This window comes from Notechis scutatus, chromosome 2, assembly GCF_049901735.1.
Source record: "Notechis scutatus isolate UNSWTSFEM ecotype Mainland chromosome 2, rNotScu1.2, whole genome shotgun sequence".
Lineage (NCBI taxonomy): Eukaryota > Metazoa > Chordata > Lepidosauria > Squamata > Elapidae > Notechis > Notechis scutatus.
The window spans coordinates 162533862-162551884 of NC_142010.1; the positions used below are offsets into that span (position 1 = coordinate 162533862).

At 43.2% G+C, this 18023-nt stretch overlaps 1 protein-coding gene across 37 annotated transcripts in view; it reads left to right on the top strand.

Annotated features, from left to right (window-relative positions):
- Positions 1 to 18023, top strand: part of SUPT20H (SPT20 homolog, SAGA complex component) — a 55396-nt gene that overhangs the window by 15022 nt on the left and 22351 nt on the right. For 24 of the 37 annotated variants that reach the window (XM_087957171.1, XM_026675472.2, XM_087957178.1 and 21 more), the window contains 6 exons: positions 6875 to 7014; positions 7657 to 7813; positions 7904 to 7960; positions 8482 to 8553; positions 12441 to 12589; positions 17145 to 17177. In XM_087957171.1, the coding sequence (XP_087813297.1) occupies positions 6875 to 7014; positions 7657 to 7813; positions 7904 to 7960; positions 8482 to 8553; positions 12441 to 12589; positions 17145 to 17177 (608 nt within the window). Of the gene's footprint in view, positions 1 to 6124; positions 6173 to 6874; positions 7015 to 7656; positions 7814 to 7903; positions 7961 to 8481; positions 8554 to 12440; positions 12590 to 17144; positions 17178 to 18023 lie in introns of all 37 variants that reach the window. The other 13 variants (XM_087957155.1, XM_087957159.1, XM_087957176.1 and 10 more) reach the window with 1 other exon arrangement.

The following is an 18023-nucleotide window of genomic DNA, read 5'->3' on the forward strand; positions in this document are numbered from 1 at the left end:
CCTCTTCAGCACCAGTGGTTGGAGCATAGACTTGGACTACTGTGATGTTGAATGGTTTGCCTTGGATTCGAACTGAGATCATTCTGTCATTTTGGGGATTGTATCCCAGTATTGCTTTTCCTACTCTTTTATTGACTATGAAGGCTACTCCATTTCTTCTGAGGGATTCTTTGTTAGATTTTGCAGCATAAATTCAAGTCCAAAAAACACACAAATGACTGATTCAGCAGGATCATTAACTTCTTTGTAAACATAATAAATGAGTAAAGTTTACAATACCGTTTGTAGATTCTTTCAACGTAACATATGCAAAAACACAAGCAGCAGCTCAGAGGGCTTAGAACAGATATAGTTTTAGTTTCAATTCTCAGCAAAGCACACAGCCAAACCACACCCAGGCTGTCAGCTCTCATTGGCTGGTCTGTAGCCATGCTTACTAACTTGCTGACTTTGTTAACCATGTCTCTGCCAGTTAATGAATATATTCTGACATTCTTGCCCGCAGTAGTATATCTGATGGTTATCTGAATTAAATTAACCCATTCCTATCCATTTTAGTTCGCTGATTCCTAAGATGTCAATGTTCAGTCTTGTCATTTCTTGTTTGACCACGTCCAGCTTGCCTTGATTCATGAATCTTACATTCCAGGTTCTTATGGAGTATAGATCTTTATAGCATCAGACTTTCCTTTCACCACCAGATACATTCACAGCTGAATGTCCTTTCGGCTTTGACCCAAAAGGCAAAAAGACATGATGCTGGAAGATGAGCCCCTCAGGTCAGAAGGTGTCCAATATGCTACTGGGAAAGAGCAGAGAGCTAGTACTAGTAGCACCATGGCACTATTAATACTAGCCCTCTGTTCTTCCCCAGTAGCATATTGGACACCTTCTGACCTGAGGGGCTCATCTTCCAGCATCATATCTTTTTGCCTTTTGGTACTGTCCATGGGGTTTTCATGGCAAAGATACTGGAATGGGTTGCCACTTCCTTTTCCAGTAGATCATGTTTTGTGAGAGCTCTCTGTTATGACCTGCAGGGTGGCCCTGCAGGGCATAGCTCATAGCTTCATTGAGTTATCCAAGCCCCTATGCCACGTCAAGGCAGTGATCCATGAAGGGGACTGTAACTCTAGCAAACCTATTTTGATTATTTTTGTAGATAGAGAGATAATTGCTTAGTCTTACAACCATAAAAACAAAACAAAAATAAAGTACAGAATCTAATTCCAGGGTAAAATAGATAAAAGAAAATACAGTAATAAAATACATGTGTGGTAAACACAAAGAGTAAATAGTCAGATAAGTGCATTACCTTTACAGCATGCTCCAATCTGTTCACTATAATGGGTTCTTAACTGCCTTAACTATCAACTTAGCAGTTCTGCTCCCAATCTATAGATTAGAATTCAGGAGGAAATAGGACAATCTGATTCAAATCCCAGTGGGCTGTTCCTTCAAGTAAGGATATTAAGTATCTAAGCCCAAGAGGGTACATGGCTAATAGTCAAATAAAATATGAGCAATACCCTTGATGGCTGGGGCATCATCTATACCAGCGGTCACCAACCAGTGGGCTGCGGCCCACTGACGGGCCATAGAAAAATTTTGGTGGGCTGCAGAAGAAATGGCCCCCAAAAGCAATTAATCTGGGCCGCACAGTTCTCGCACCTCCTGGCTCTCTGAGGGACCCCGGAGTCAGGTCCCTGAGATGCATGCGCCAACCAGCTCCCACACACGGCAGCAGCAACAACAGTCCCCACCCCCAGTGCCCACTGTCAGCTCTTCTCCATTAGTTCTCTACCTTTGAATTGCTCCCGGCTCTCTTTCCTTCCCCCTCGCCCCCCCCACCCACGTGCAGGCAGGCAAGGAAAGGGAGCCGGAGCCATGTGCAGCTCTCAGCTCTTCCAGCCCTCGCTGCCTCTCCCAACATCTAATCCTTGGAGATGCAGGCAAAGCCGCCAGAGCAGTAGCGCCCTGAGTTGCCTTAGCATGCTCGGTTAGTTAAGAATCGCCCTGCCCAGAGAAGGAGGTGGTGCTGGAGGAGAAGGAGGAGGAGGCAGTACAGGAGAAGCAAGCAACTCAGGGCGCTACAACTGGGGCGGCTTTGCCTGCACCTCCGAGGCTTCGATGTTGGGAGAAGCAGTGAGGGCTGGGAGAGCTGAGAACTGCACATGGCTCAGTCTCCCTTTCGTTGCCTTCCTGCATGTGGGGGGAGGGGGAAGGAAAGAGAGAGAGCCAGGAGCAATTCAAAGCTAGAGAATTAATGGGGAAGAGCTGACAGCGGGCACTGTGGCAGGGGACTGTTGTTGCTGCCGCCGCCGTGTGTTTGAGCTCGTTGGCATGTGCATCTCAGGGACCTGACTCCGGGGTACCTCGAAGAGCTGGGAGGTGTGAGAACTGCAAGTGGGAGCGTTTGATGATTTCAAAGGACTCCTGGAACGCAGTAGATTGGTGTTTTGTAGGTCTCCGTGAAAGAGTGAGCTTTGTTTCATCTCCTTTCCTCCCCTGGTAATGCGAGAGATGCTTTCTCTCCCTCCCCTTCCCCACCCCCAAATAATCACTGGCTGTGGCTGGGTTTGGCAGCGAAGTGCTAAAGCGAGCCCAGAAGTGCCCCCAGGGACACCTTTCCTTGCCTGTCTCCAGGTGATGCTGGAAGAGCCCCCCCAGCTTTTCCTCGGCTGCAGATCTGAGTCAATCCTCCACCCGGGATCTGAAAGGAGCTCCCACTTTCTCCCCCTCCCCTCCCCTCCCCCAATTAATCACCAAGAGCGGCAGTCCTGCAGGCAGATGCCTTCTGAGAAGCCCCTGGAGTGGCAGCCAAGGGGCGCTGCCCCCCAAGGAGAGCAAAGCCTTCTGCCTCCCAGCGGCAGTTGCCCCAAGGCCCCTCAGCTCAGACACACACACACACCACCTACTCTTCTGTCTCTTTGGAAGGTGCCAGGTAAGGGGAGGCTTCCAGCCCAGAAAGTTTTATTTTGTTATCGTTAAGCATTTACATTTTTGTTATAATTAAGTAAGTGTGTGTCTGTGTCTGTGTGTGTGTGTCTGTGTATCATGTATGTATGTGTGTGTGTATATGTATGTATGCGTGTGTGTGTGTATACCATGTTTCTCACAAAATAAGGCTGGGCTTATTTTTTTTTGAGCCCCCAAAAAACGGCTAGGACGTCTTTTCGGGGTGAATTAATTTCTCCCCCCCCCCGCACACCAGTGCCCTCTCCAACAACAGTGTCTGAGTCGCTCCCGCTTTTCCCCATCCCCGTAACAACAGGGAAAAAAAGATTTTGAGGTACCTGGGAGCGCCGTGCGCTGCGTTTTGGTTTAATCCCGAGCAGCTGGGTGGGCGTGAGAAGAGCTGAGCGAGCATCTCTGCTGCTGCTACCCTTGGTGCTCCAGCCTCGGGCTCTGCAAGTTTGCAAAAGTCCCGGTGCGCAGCCCGTTCCTGCATTCCAAGCGCCCAGGCCAAGCTGCAGCTGTCCCTCTCTCGCCAGCGCCGTCTCCAATAACAGCAGCAGCAGTGGCGGGAACCGTGGAAGTTACGGAGGCGGCTCCCCCACCCGAGAAGCAGCTAAAACACTTCCACGGTTCCCGCCGCTGCTGCCGCTGTTATTGGAGACCACGCTGGCGAGAGAGGGACAGCTGCAGCTTGGCCTGGGCGCTTGGAATGCAGGAACGGGCTGCGCACTGGGACTTTTGCAAACTTGCAGAGCCCGAGGCTGGAGCACCAAGGGTAGCAGCAGCAGAGACGCTCGCTCGGCTCTTCTCACGCCCACCCAGCCGATCAGGATTAAACCAAAACGCAGCACGCGGCGCTCCCAGGTACCTCAAAATCTTTTTTTTCCTGTTATTACGGGGACAGGGGAAAAGCGGGAGCGACTCAGACGCTGTTGTTGGAGACGGCACTGGCGAGAGAGGCGCCAGCACCTGTGGGAACCATGGGAGCTACAGAGGCCTGAGAAGCAGCTGAAACGCTGCCGGACATCCATGCCGACGCCGCCCGCCTGCTGACCCGGGTAAGGGAGGGGTAAGGGAGCCCTCCGTGCTCCACCATGGTGTTAGGAGCGGCTGATGGTGAGGTGTAGCTGCCCGCGGGGCACTCCTAATGGCAAGTTCCCCCCCGCCTTCCCCCCCATTTCACATGTTTTAAACTATGCCTAAATTTGGGGGGAGGGGCTTAATTTCATTTTATGCGTAGAAAACATGCTGGGTCTTCATTCATTCATTCATTCATTCATTCATTCATATATATATGCACACACACACACACACACTCACACACTGCTCAAAAAAATAAAGGGAACACTTAAACAACACAGTGTAACTCTAAGTCAATCACACTTCTGTGAAATCAAACTTAGGTAGCAACACTGATTGACAATCAATTTCACATGCTGTTGTGCAAATGGAATAGGCAACAGGTGGAAAGCATAGACAGTTAGCAAGACATCCCCAATAAAGGAGTGGTTCTGCAGGAGATGACCACAGACCACTTCTCAGTTCCTATGCTTTCTGTCTGATGGTTTGGTCACTTTTGAATGCTGGCGGTGCTTTCACTCTAGTGGTAGCATGAGACGGAGTCTACAACCCACACAAGCGGCTCATCCAGGATGGCACATCAATGTGAGCTGTGGCAAGAAGGTTTGCTGTGTCTGTCAGCGTAGTGTCCAGAGCATGGAGGCACTACCAGGAGACAGGCCAGTACATCCAGAGACGTGGAGGAGGCCGTAGGAGGGCAACAACCCAGCATCAGGAGCGCTACCTCCGCCTTTGTGCAAGGAGGGACAGGAGGGGCACTGCCAGAGCCCTGCAAAATGACCTCCAGCAAGCTACAAATGTGCATGTGGCTGCTCAAATGGTCAGCAACAGACTCCATGAGGGTGGTATGAGGGCCCGACGTCCGCAGGTGGGGGTTGTACTTACAGCCCAACACCATGCAGGACATATGGCATTTGCCAGATAACACTGGCAAATTCGCCACTGGTGCCCTGTGCTCTTCACAGATGAAAGCTGGTTCACACTGAGCACATGTGACAGACGTGACGGGGTCTGGAGACGCCGTGGAGAACGTTCTGCTGCCTGCAACATCCTCCAGCATGACCAGTTTGGTAGTGGGTCAGTAATGGTGTGGGGTGGCATTTCTTTAGGGGTCCGCACAGCCCTCCATGTGCTCGCCAGAGGAGCCTGACTGCCATTAGGTACTGAAATGAGATCTTCAGACCCCTTGTGAGACCATATGCTGGTGCAGTTGGCCCTGGGTTCCTCCTAATGCAAGACGATGCTAGACCTCATATGGCTGGAGTGTGTCCGCAGTTCCTACAAGACGAAGGCATTGATACTATGGACTGGCCCGCCCGTTCTCCAGACCTGAATTCAATTGAGCACATCTGGGACATTATGTCTCGTTCCATCCACCAATGCCACGTTGCACCACAGACTGTCCAGGAGTTGGGGGATGCTTTAGTCCAGGTGTGGGAGGAGATCCCTCAGGAGACCATCCGCCACCTCATCAGAAACATGCCCAGGCGTTGTAGGGAGGTCATACAGGCACATTACATCACAGTTGGATCAGCCTCTAGTGTTTTTTTACACTTTAATTTTGAGTGTAACTCCAAATCCAGACCTCTATGGGTTGCTAAATTTGATTTCCATTGATAATTTTTGTGTGATTTTGTTGTCAGCACATTCAACTATGTAATGAACAAAGTATTTAATAAGAATATTTCATTCATTCAGATCTAGGATGTCTTATTTTTGTGTTCCCTTTATTTTTTTGAGCAGTGTATATATATAATTTATATTTAACATAAAAAAATTATGTTAAATAAGCTTTTTAAAAAAATTCATATTAGTAGTCCTCGGGATTTAAAAGTATGAGTTTGGTGGTCCCTGCGATCCAAAAGGTTGGCGACCCCTGATCTATACACATCCTCCCATGATATACTGTAGCAGGTGATAGAAACACCCATATTTGACCTTGGTTTTTATTTGCTAATTATAACATTGGGCAAAATTGAGACAGTTTCCCATGTGAATTGAAAATATATCTATTTCCCTTTCCTTCTAGTTGCATCTTTTACATGCCATATTTTATGTTATTCTAGGAGATCTTTTGATCTTTCAGGATAACATTTGGGGAAACAATGAAAAGAGAGGCTGCAAGGAGAAAAAAGTAGGAAAGCCATAATCAATAAGTACACTTCGTAGAGTCCCACTTGTTAATTGATATGATGGATGGCAAACAGTGGATGTGTATGTGCTGCAATTCTTCTATGTGTCCCATATATTTCCATGCAGACATTGTGTTAAGCAATATTTTATTTAACAATTCTTAGTTGAACAACCCATCAATAAAATAATGTTCTAAAACAATAAATAATCATTACTTGTATGATCAATTTCTAGTTTGCTTTCCTTTTTTCTGGTTAAGACATGATAGTAATAGATGTTAATATTTGACAGCAATTGTAGCTCTTAAATTCTAGAAGTTGAGCAATTTCTCATTTGCTGTACTTTTTTATTTTGTTTAACTAAAATATGAATATTATTAAATATGTTACTAAAATAATATTAAATATAAATTTATCTACTTCTAAAATGGCAGTACTATACACTCTTGAAAATTGTTGGAAGATAAAAATAAAAAACCAATAGGTTCAAAGGGAAAAGTTGTCTATTAATATTCACACATACAGTATGTTTAAGGATCAACTTACTTTAGCATATTGAAAAGAATGAAACTAATCATTGTTGTCTACATAAATATTGAAAATGAAATATATTGATCTCAATGAACTTACTCATAAAAATGTGCATATAAATGTAGCATTAAATAATTATCGCCCTTTTAGAATCTTCTGCATTTGTGTTTTAGGAAGACAAACTTCTATTAGAAAGTCAACTTATACTGGCAACAGCAGAACCCCTGTGTCTAGATCCATCAGTTGCTGTTACATGCACAGCAAACCGGCTTTTGTATAATAAGCAGAAAATGAATACTCACCCAATGAAACGGTACTGGAGAATATTAATCTTTAGAGAATCTTTGCAAAAATCTGCTTTATATTATACTGGGGAAAAAATTGATTACATTCAAGTTAGATAATTTTTAAAACCTATACAGTAACGTAGAACACTGAATGCAAATATATTTCAGGAAAAATTTTTGGATGAAGTCCAATACAATTGTAAACTTATATTAGTTAATACACATTTTTTTCCCCTTCTGTTCAGTCGTATCCAATTCTTGGAGACTGTCCGGACTAGTCCCTGCAGTTTTCTTGACAAGATTTTTCAGTAGTCACTTGCCATTGCCTCTCTAGGGCTGGCAAAAAGAAAGCGATAGCTCACCCAGTTATCTTTGTGTCTAAGGCAAAACTAGAACTCACGGTCTCCTGGTTTCTAGCCTGGTATCTTAACCACTACACAAAAGGAATTCTAAATATATTATATTTACAAAATTAAGTACAAATATGTTTTACAACTTGAAGATACAAGCTTCAAATTGACTTAATTTCCTTGACTTAAAAGGAATTGCACAGCAGATTTATAACTAGATTATTAAATCATGATTTGGTAAACAATGCTTATAAATGCTTGTACAAATGTATTCCAGAATATAACTTTTCTTTGTATGAATCTTGCAATATCTTATAGATGTTTCAAGAGATATTCCAGGCCATCTCTGAATTACCAGCAGGAGGTGTCTCAAAGTACCATTCCACCACAGTTCAAGCTATTTGATTATTTACAAAAAAGAAAGGAAAGGAAAGGAAGCCAACAGTATGATCTCAAAATTTCCAAAGCTGGAAATGTATGCTTATTTTAAGAAGCTTTTAAAATAATACATTTGTGAAATGTATTTATCTTGATGGCCATTTATATATGTTTGTCCTTCTTTTAGTGTGTTGATATGTGGAAACAGAACCCCTGCTATTTGACTGCACCATCTGAAGTAGACGTAAGTTTACAGATTTACTAAGCTTTCCTTCTATCATCTAAGCTGGTGGAGGTGTTTCGGTGAAATCCTAAGCCTGCATGCAATTTTGTGACAATTTAATTTATTCCAATTAAAACATTGCCTAATTATGTAGTTATTTAAAATGTTGAATATTTTTTAATATTTAGAAATGAAGAATTCTTTAGATGATGTCAGTAAATTTGTTGTGACAGTTTTTCTGGGAATGTTTTATCCCCCTATTTCTAAACATGTATGTCATTACAAGTAATTTTAAAAAATCCTCATTAGACATAATCAACTGGTTAATCCAGGGTAGATAGTCTTTTGGGTTGAAAGACCCAACTAGAACAGAGTTGCATGTCTGTCAGGCTCCAGAAGGGATTGAACAGTATTGATTAGATTTCTTTAAATAAGCAGTATGATATTTTTTTAAAAAAGAATTATTATTTATTAACTTTATACCTTATTCAAGTGTTGCTTTTATTCACTTGCAGTTTAATTTGGTTTTCTTATTTATCAAGGTGGAAAAATATGCTAAAGTGGAAAAATCTATCAAACCTGATGACTCACAACCAAGCGTCTGGCCGATTCATGTGAGTAGTAGTAAAATTTTAATTTCCAAGAACTATTTTCTTTTAGAAAAAATAGAAATGCAATGTAATTAATAATTTGTTCATGACTGCATTTAGGTGACTAAATAAATATTCTAAAGATCATTTTCAATTATTCATTAAAATTGCAAACTGATCGTGTGAATTCTTCAAGTGTGCAACTTCTTAGCAATAGAATGTAATTGTGTATGAGCTGCTGAGTATTTGAATAAACCAGTTTATTGTGTTCAGAATTCTATTGCCTCTGAACTATACGTACAGTACAGTCAAAGATCAATTGTCTCACGGTGATAATTCCTATGAACAGCCTTATGTTTGAATAAAAAATAATATGATAAAAATAATTTAAAAGATAAAAGAAGATAAAAAAAACATTTAAAAAGTACAGGTAATCCTGGGCAGGGGTGGGATTCAGCCGGTTCAGTCCAATTTGTTACGAGTTTGTGCAGTTTGTCCCTCCCTGCCCAGTCACTCCTTATCTTGCCCGTGCGTCATCGCTGCCTGCCTTTTGCAGCGGCCCACCTTCTGCAGCGGCCCTGCTTGATCTGATCTCCCTGGGTGAGTGAGGCTCTGCAAGCCCCTGTTGCCTGCCTGCTGCCGCCACCGCCAGCCCCAGTTGAGTCCTGACTCCTGGGTCGCCCGCCCGCCATTGCTGCCTGCCTTTGCGATCAGTGAGTGAGGCTCTGCAAGCAAGCCCCGGTCGCTTACCTGCTGCTGCTCGCCTTTCTTCCCCCACCACTTGCCTTTTGCCACCGCCGCCATAAACAGGTCATCGGAGAACATGTAGAGCAGCTCCATGTGGTCTCCAGGTCAGCGGCTGCTTCTCTCCCCTGCTGCTCTTGCAGGGAGAGCGAGAGTGTCTTTTGCAACACAGCGAAATTTAGCTTTGGGTCCTGCAAGTCCCCCTTCCATCAGGAAAGGGCTTCGGGCGGCAGAGAAGCAGCCAGGTTGAATCCTGTTTCTCTCTGCTGCTTGGAGCCATTTCCTGATGGAAGGGGGACTTACTGGACCCAAAGCAGCAACTCCCAGTTGCTAAAGTAAATTTTGCTATACTGGACAAGATGGTTTCCCAGGGCTCTACTGGAGCACTGCCGCTGCCATTCTGGATGGATCAATAAGTTCTTGCTTTGCTCCCCAGGAAGGGCTCCATCGCTGTGAGATATGTGTATGTTTGTGTGTATGAGGCTGAGAAGGAGGAGAGAAGCAGCCAGGTTGAATGCTGTTAGTGCAGCTGCAGAGAGAAATCTCCTGAGCTGCAGGAAGCAGCTGCCAGTGATGCCCTCAGGTGAAGATGTTGCAAGTGGGGAGGCTCAACCCCCCTCTGGAGCCGCAACATGCTCGCCGCCCCTCTGACACCCACCAAGCCTCCTCCCACTACACTTCTCTTCCTTCTCATGAGAAGTGCTCGCTGCCTTTCTGACACCCACCAAGCCTCCCACCACGCTTGGCTTCCTTCTCACGAGAAGCATTATTTTTGGGGAGACTGCGGGATTGCCCCACCTCCCTGCCAGCCATCTGGTCTTCAGTACTGGCTTATCAGCCTCCGGAGGTCAGATTCCCACCACCCGGCACCAGTTCAGAGGTTCTTTCCCCCACCCTCCAGGATGGAGAGAGAGAGAGAGGGAGGGAGGGAAAGAGAGAGAGAATGAGAGGGAGAAAGAAAGAGAGGGAGAAAGAAAGAGAGGGAGAAAGAAAAAGAGATGAGAGAGAGAGGGAGAGATGAGTGAGATGAGAGAGAGGGAGAAAGAAAAAGATGAGAAAGAGAGGGAGAAAAAGAGAGATGAGAGAGAGAAAGATGAGAGAGATAAGAAAGAGAGAGGGAGAAAGAAAGAGACACACACAGAGTGAGATACCTGTTTAAAAGAAAATAGAGAAATGGCTCTGAGTGTTTAGGGTTGCAGACCCCTGGGTTAGGTAAGCACCACAGTCGTTAAGTGAATCTTGTCATTAAGTGAACACTGTAGTTGTTAAACTGTGTGTGCACGCATGGCTGTCAAAACTCCCAAAACAGGTCAAGTAACTCTGGGGAGGTCACTCGTAAATTAGAACATTTGCTAAGCAACTGGCCATTAAGTGAGGACCACTTGTATTTAATGTGCCAATCACATGGCCACACCCACCCCAGTCACATGACCACCTAGCCACGCCCACCAAGCCCACAGAACCGGTTGTTAAAAAATTTGAATCCCACCCCTGATCCCTATGTTATGAGTGTTCCCTTAGCAAACGTTCGAAGGTATGTGATAGGTGCACCCTAGCATTTGCGAACAAGTCCCAAAATTACAAATGTTGCAACACCATGGCAGTCATTTGCTCTTACGAACGATTGTAGAGGCTCAGCAATATTCGCCCTGCCTTTTCCCCCTGCTTCCAGGTCTTCACAGGCACTTTGCCTGTGGAGACTTACTTATTATGCAAAGATCCTTCTGTCGCAGTTTCTTTGCCTGCTTCATTGCTTCAGGCTTTTGATGCATTTGCAGAAAACAGAGACCTAACGTTCCGCAAGATCAGTAGTGCTAGATCTTGTGCAACTGATCTCATGTGTTCTTGCACTTTAGGCCTCTATTCTCTGCAAATTGACGCCTGGACATTTGCAAATGGAGGAAAGGCTTTGGTCCTTCAGGCCTTCCCTCCATTTGCCGTTTTCTTGCCGAAGCCTGCAGGGAGATTGTGTTCCTGTTGGCTTTGCAAAAATCCTTTGTCAGCACCAGCGGAGCTTGGGAGGAGTGGGCACTTCCCTCAGAAACTCTGTTCCTACTGGCAAAAGCTTTTTGCCAAAGGGCTGCTGAAGCCTACAGGGATGCAATCCTTAAGTGCTTTGCCGACAAGAAAGGAGACTGGAGGGGCTTGGGTCTCTCCGGGCTTCTTTTCTCGTAGCTGAAGGCCACCTCAAGTACTTCGATGGCAAGAAAGGAGACACAGAAGGACACGGGTGGCCCTCTGTGCCTCCTTTTTTTTTTATTGCCAAAGGCTTCCTCAAGCCCTTTGTTGATGAGAAAGGAGGGAGCGGGAAAAGAAACAGGCTTTATCCTTTCTTGTTTTGAATTTCCTATCCAAATGTAATTGGATTTTTTAGCTTGTAACCAAAGGTATCTGGAATCAGACTGCCCCTTGTTCTGTCCTGGACAGGACATTTTATGGTGATAAGTTTTCTTCCAGATAAATAATTGTGTCAGGATTCCGGCAGTTACCCCAATTAGACTCCATAAGCTCAAAGGCAGCACCCCACTCCCCAATAGTCCTGGTGCCATCCCTGCATCACACGCAAGCCCCTCGTCCGAGTCCTTGGCTATCAGAGACCTCTGCCGTCCACACCTGCTGCCGCGGAACCACAACATTTGCTGAACTTCATGTTATGCACCAGTTATGCTCTTATCTGGATAGGGAGACTCTCTGTTTGGTTACTTATGTCCTGGTCATCTCCCATTTGGACTACTGTAATGTGCTGTGCCTGCGGCTACTCTAAAAAAGTATCTGGAAGCTTCAGTCAATTTAAACCACATGGTTTTTGTGCAGGTCTAGATTTGTACATCTCTTGAGGAAACTACACTCACTGTTGATTTGCTTCCAAGTTCAGTTCAAGGTCTTGGTTGTAATCTTTAAATCCCTACATGGTGTGGGGTAGGGTTATCTTGGAAGAGGACATAAGAGAATACACACATAACAGGATGTTGGATTTAGTTTTTTACATAGCACCGTAATCCTATCCATTACCAAATTAAACATGTCATCCAAACACAGTTTATGAAGATTCTTGTATTCTTAAGAGCCCCAAAATTTGCTGTTCTCTGTACAACTGTAAAACAGGCCAAGTACACCGTAAATATGTTGTTTAATAGTTGTTATAAGTGTTTTTTTCTATTTCATAGGAAATGAAAGATGATTATGTCTTTGAATGTGAAAGTGGCAATCATTTTCAGAAGACAAAATTGACAATTTTTCAGTCACTTGGAAATCCATTGTACTATGGTAAAATACAAACTCTTAAGAATGATGAAGATAATGAAAGTCCATCACAGTAAGTGGCATTAATCTTTCAGTTTTAGAAAAAGCATTGATGTTAACTTTATACCATTTTTTGCTAATAAGAGCTGAAAGAACTTTGTATATCTAGCAGGTAAAGAAAGGGCTTCTAAAATGTAGTGTCCTTTATTACTGTGCGGATTATTGGGGGAAAAAATCTAAACATAGACAGTGTTTGAACATAATAATGTAGTTTGTGTATAAATACCAATGAAGTATGTGATTAGTTGAATGAGCTTAGGTGACCTTTGACTCATATATTGCCTTCCAGAATGAAGATTGCTTCCATTGCATTAAACCACCCCTGTTTTACTGCAGGGGTGGGTATCTTTTTCACCTTGTGGATCACAACAGATGAGATATGTGCATGCATATCTATATACATACCAGCATTTGCATTTATATAGTATCACAGAATAGTGGAATTACAAAGTTGGAAGGAACCATTTAATCGCCAAGCTCAATTACCATATCAGTGTTGAAATCCAATTCAAAGCTGCACAGACCGTTGTCTGCCTTGAACATATGCATAGATTTGGAATCCACCATCTTCCTGATTAATTCATTCCATGATTGAACAGCACTTACTATTATGGCCCTCTTTCTAGCATTGAATTGGAATCTGCTTTCCAATAACTAAAATCCATTATTCTTTGTGTGGGACTCTGGAACAAGAAATAACAGGTCTTAACCTTTTCTTCTTCTGGATAATTTGAAGAATGCTCACATACTTCCATCTCAGTCATTTTGATTCAAGCCTAAAAATATCCAACTTCTTCAGTGTTTCTTTATAGATCTTATTTTTCAGTTCCCTGATAACTTTTGTTGCCAAACTTTTTCTGTTTGTTTTTAAGTGTGGTATCTAGAACTGAATACAGAGGTTGGGTTTGAGCTGATAGAATACTAGTGGCCCTCATTTAGAGACTAATTGGTTCTGGCAACTTGGTCTTTAAGCAAAATGGGCAACTACAGTAAATAAACATTTGATACAGAGTGAAAAACATTGTAAAGATCACTGGTTATTGCAATCACATTCAGATAAATTAATGTACATGCCCTGTGCCTAACACTTTCTTTCCCCTTTTGCTCCCTTGCAGAACATAGGTTGCTTAAACAAGCTTTTTTTCCTGAGCTCCTTTTTCCACAGCTTAAAACTTCCCTCAAAAATGCTAACCTCCTTAACAAGCTTAGCTCTGTTACCTTAATTAGTTGTTTAGTACCCTCCAGTTCCCTGACATTACTGCCTGAAACTGACTAGATCTTAATTAATTTCATACTGAACATTTTTGTTAATCAGGCACAGGAAATTTCGTTATAAATGCACATATGTGTTGGAAATTGAGTTTTTTTATTACCATTTATTTGCAAAGATTCACTGCTTAAGGCAGTCCCTACATGAGGACTATCTGTAAAGTAAAAAAAAAAGTACTTTCTGTTATTTGGAAAATACATTTCTGTTCATGCATCTTAAAATTGCATTTGCCCTTTTGGCAGTTAATCTTATTGTATCAGGTTTGAAGTCAATTATTGTTCAATATTTTTTCACAAGTGAAGTTATCAGTGCATTTGGTTTTTATGTCTCAAATGGAGAACTTTGCAGCTGCTTCTGTTATATTTTATTCTGTTCCTTTCAGCCCATCAAAATAGTTTTGAAGTTTATTTTGTCTTCTGTGATATTAGCTACACCATCCAATATGTCCTCAACAATTTTATGAGCATTTCCTCCACTTCTTCACCTAAATATGAGAGTGAAACAGGGGTGTCAAACTCAAGGCCCCTAGGCCCGATCCGGCCCAAGATGAGGCCGAATCCAGCCAACATGGCCATCCTGGAAACTGTAAGGGTCCGGCCCGTGTCACTTTGGCCCGGCCTCTGCCATCCTGGCAGGCTTGCGCATGCACAGGCCCAGTTCTCTGTCACCGTGTGCAGAGCAACTAAAGTAATCTGTGGGACTACGGTAAAAAAATAGTTCAGACCTTCCAACCTCGAGAAAGCTTCTTTTTTTTTTTTTTTGTGAGAAGTTGGAAGGTCTGAACTATTTTTTTACCGTAGTCCCACAGACTACTTTAGTTGCTCTGCACGAGGCGGCAGCAAAAGGAGCTGGAATGGTTAGTGAAGGGATGTGGCTGCCCTGGGTGGCAGGGGAGTATGTGTGTGAAAGTTCACGATTCCTGCTTTAGTTGGAGCATTCAAGCTGATAACAGCAGTGGGGGGAGGGGAAGAGCCACCTGAGCAGCTGTTTTTCTCCTCATCCTCCCCACTGAAGCAGCGCAGGCTCTGCGGGATAGCTGGGCCTCTCATTTTTCCCCTGCCGCAGTGAACACCAGCTTCAGTCAGGGCATTTAAGCTGCTGGTGGTGGCATCCACCTAATAATTGCCCCCTCCCTAACCAGCCAGCTTGCACCACCTCCCTGCCTGGCCAGCTGGCTCCTCCTCCTCCTCCTCTTTCTCCTCCTCGTCTTTCCCTCGTCTTTCCAGCCCAAGCAGCAGGCTCCACAGGACAGGGTCTCATGCCTGCCCTGGTGCAACGAACTCCGGCAGGCTGGATACGGGTGTGAAGGGCCTGGTCCCGCAGTGCTTCCTTGCTCAGTTGAAGGCTTTGTTCAGCCTTCAAACAGTAAGGCCAGCCGTGGAATCGGAATTGGCTGGGTGCAGGAACCAACGCCATCCGTGGCCCTGGTACACTGCTCACTTACATGGCCAGCCTTACTGATGGACAGCAGAACAAAGCAAAATGAAGCAAGAAAAAACAGCCCAGCAGAGCCCAACTAGATGAGTCCAAGTGCTGCATTCCAGTGCCAGAAAGGCTTCCAATCAAGCCTATGTGCTTGGATGTAGTGAAACCCTGATGTTTGAAACACCATGGAGGAAGCTTAGTGATCTATCCACTGGTGACATTTTGTAAAAAAATGAAGCCTTGTTTATGGGCTAATTCTCTGTCCCAATCAGCTGGCAGTCAAGATTGCAGACCTTTCCTAGCTCTTGCTAGACTTTGGGGAAACGAGCCCGCCACATGCAAAGATGGCAGCTCTAGAACCAGCTTCCCCAAATCTTCTTGCTTTACCCCTTCCCTCACAAACTCACATTTTTTCCCAATAAAGAAAACAGAAAAAAAGCTGAGGGTGGGGGGCAGGCTTGTGGATTTTTCTCCCCCTCTTCCAATTAGACCTTGAAATTAAACTCTTCACTTCTGCCCTTCAATCTTGATTCCCTTTAACCATTTAATTTACTAATTTATTGGGTGCCTGGAAAGGAAGTGACAAAATCTGCAAGTTACTTACAGTGATGACTGACTGGGAGGCTAAAAATAGAGGAAAAAGATTTTAATTTTTTTTAAAGGTGGGGGGGAGTATAAAGGAATCAAAGAAATCCCTTCTGGAGGTTGTTTGTGTGGAGAGGTGAAGAAAAATACTTTGCAAAGCTACCAAGAACTCAACACATGAAGCAAATGGCTCAGCAGAAGCTAAGTCCTAAAGAGAATCAGGCAAGTAGCAAAAAGCTTTCCAAGGATGGTTTCCAAGCCTTTTGCTGCTTGTCTTGACTCCCTTTATGAACCAGCTTATGCTGTGACTGTTTGCTGAACGTGCTAAGCCATCCTTAATTTTGCAGAGTTTTCCTTCTACATAAACAACCACCAGAAGGATTTTCTTTGTTTCCTTTAACAGCTGGGCTGGTTTTGGTTTTGCTAAGTTTTTTTTTACTGCTTGACTGACTCTTTTTTGAACTCAGCTGGGTGATGAGCCTCCTCCAGCCAAAGGCACCCCATGCTCCACTTTACAATCCACCTGGTGTTTAATAACTGCATCAGGGAGACCAGGGAGTAGGCATCATTAAGGCCATTGCACTTAACAGCCTTCATCACTTATGACAGTAATGGACAGGTTCCACAATGGCTGTAGGTCGAAGACTACCTATATACTATGATTTCTGAAAATATCCACTGTACATATTTCTGAAAATTGCAGTTATGTTTTTATAAAACACTATTATCTGGTAAAGTCTTCTTTAGCCCCCCCTACATTTCTACCCTTTGGCAGAACAAGAACTTTCCACACATCGTTGCTATGTATGTTCAGTTGGAAAGGTAGAGCATAATAAATAGTCAGGATGGATGATGTGTAGCAGAAGCAAGTTCATGATGAAGGGAGAGTAGAGGTATCAATGGAAATACTTGGAAAATATTTGTTTGGCAAAAACTAATTTAAGGAGTGGGGTGATTGGCATCCAGGTTTTGGGGCATAAAAGTGTAAAAGAATCCTGCTGAATCAGATCACTGAATCAGACCATTAGTCCAGCATCCTTTTCCAGCAATGACTTGTGAAATATCTCTAAACCCTATCTGGACATGCACTGTTGATTCTTTGTAATAGTTGATATAGTTTAGTTTGAGAGAAAGAAATCAGCCAGTGAACTATCAGAGATGAAATACTGCTTGAAGTTGGGTTTCCATGTTAAGCAAACATCATGTATGTTCAGCTCAGTTGATGTGACATATATAATCTATATTGTATATTTACTTAATTTTAATTAGTGTATTATATTGTTTACAGTTTTCTTATTGGCTCAAAGTCAGAAGCAGAAAGGTAAGTACCCGATTACTATTTGCACAATTCTACAGGTAGCGGGGTTTGCCCTTGCAAAAACTCCTCAGATTCGCCTTATGTTTTCTTCATTCTTTTCCTTGGAAATGAACTTTGTCTTTGTGACCTTTGTGTAGAATATACCTTTCTCACCCATCAAATGCATACATTGTCAGAATAGGATAGTGTGTCTTTTATTCTGTGTTTTGTTGTGGAATTAACACTGAGTATTGGGGTGAAAGGTTAGGATCAGAGGTGGTATTCAGCAGGTTCTGACCAGTTCTGGAGAACCAGTAGCAGAAATTTTGAGTAGTTTGGAGAACTGGCAAATATCACCTCTGATTAGAGATTTTACAGTATCCTTCCCCTCCCACACCCACCAAGCCACGTCCACAGAACTGGTAGTAAAAAAATTTGAATCCCACCACTGGTTAGGATGTTGTCAACTAGTGTGGCATGGAATGTTTTGCAGAAAATTTAGCGAAGGAACTGAACTGTAGTTCTAAAAAATAGGTATAATCTTTTATATTTATTGATTAAATTGCACATTCTGTATTTCAAAATGTCTTCTTTCTTCCTTAATTACTTCAATTTATTATCCATGCTTTTCTTGTCATTATATAATTACAACAGAAACTCAGGAACTATTCTTGGAATCCACTCAAACACTTAACTCAGAATAAAAAAAAGTGCTGAATTAGAATTTGTTTCTAAAATATGATTGTGTAGAAAAATAGAATATCTTCCATAGGGAATATTTTTAGTAAGCTTAAATACACTATTTTCATTCAGTTCCTTAATGTATAAAAATTAATAGCCAGCAGAAATATAAAATAAGCAGGCCTTTGC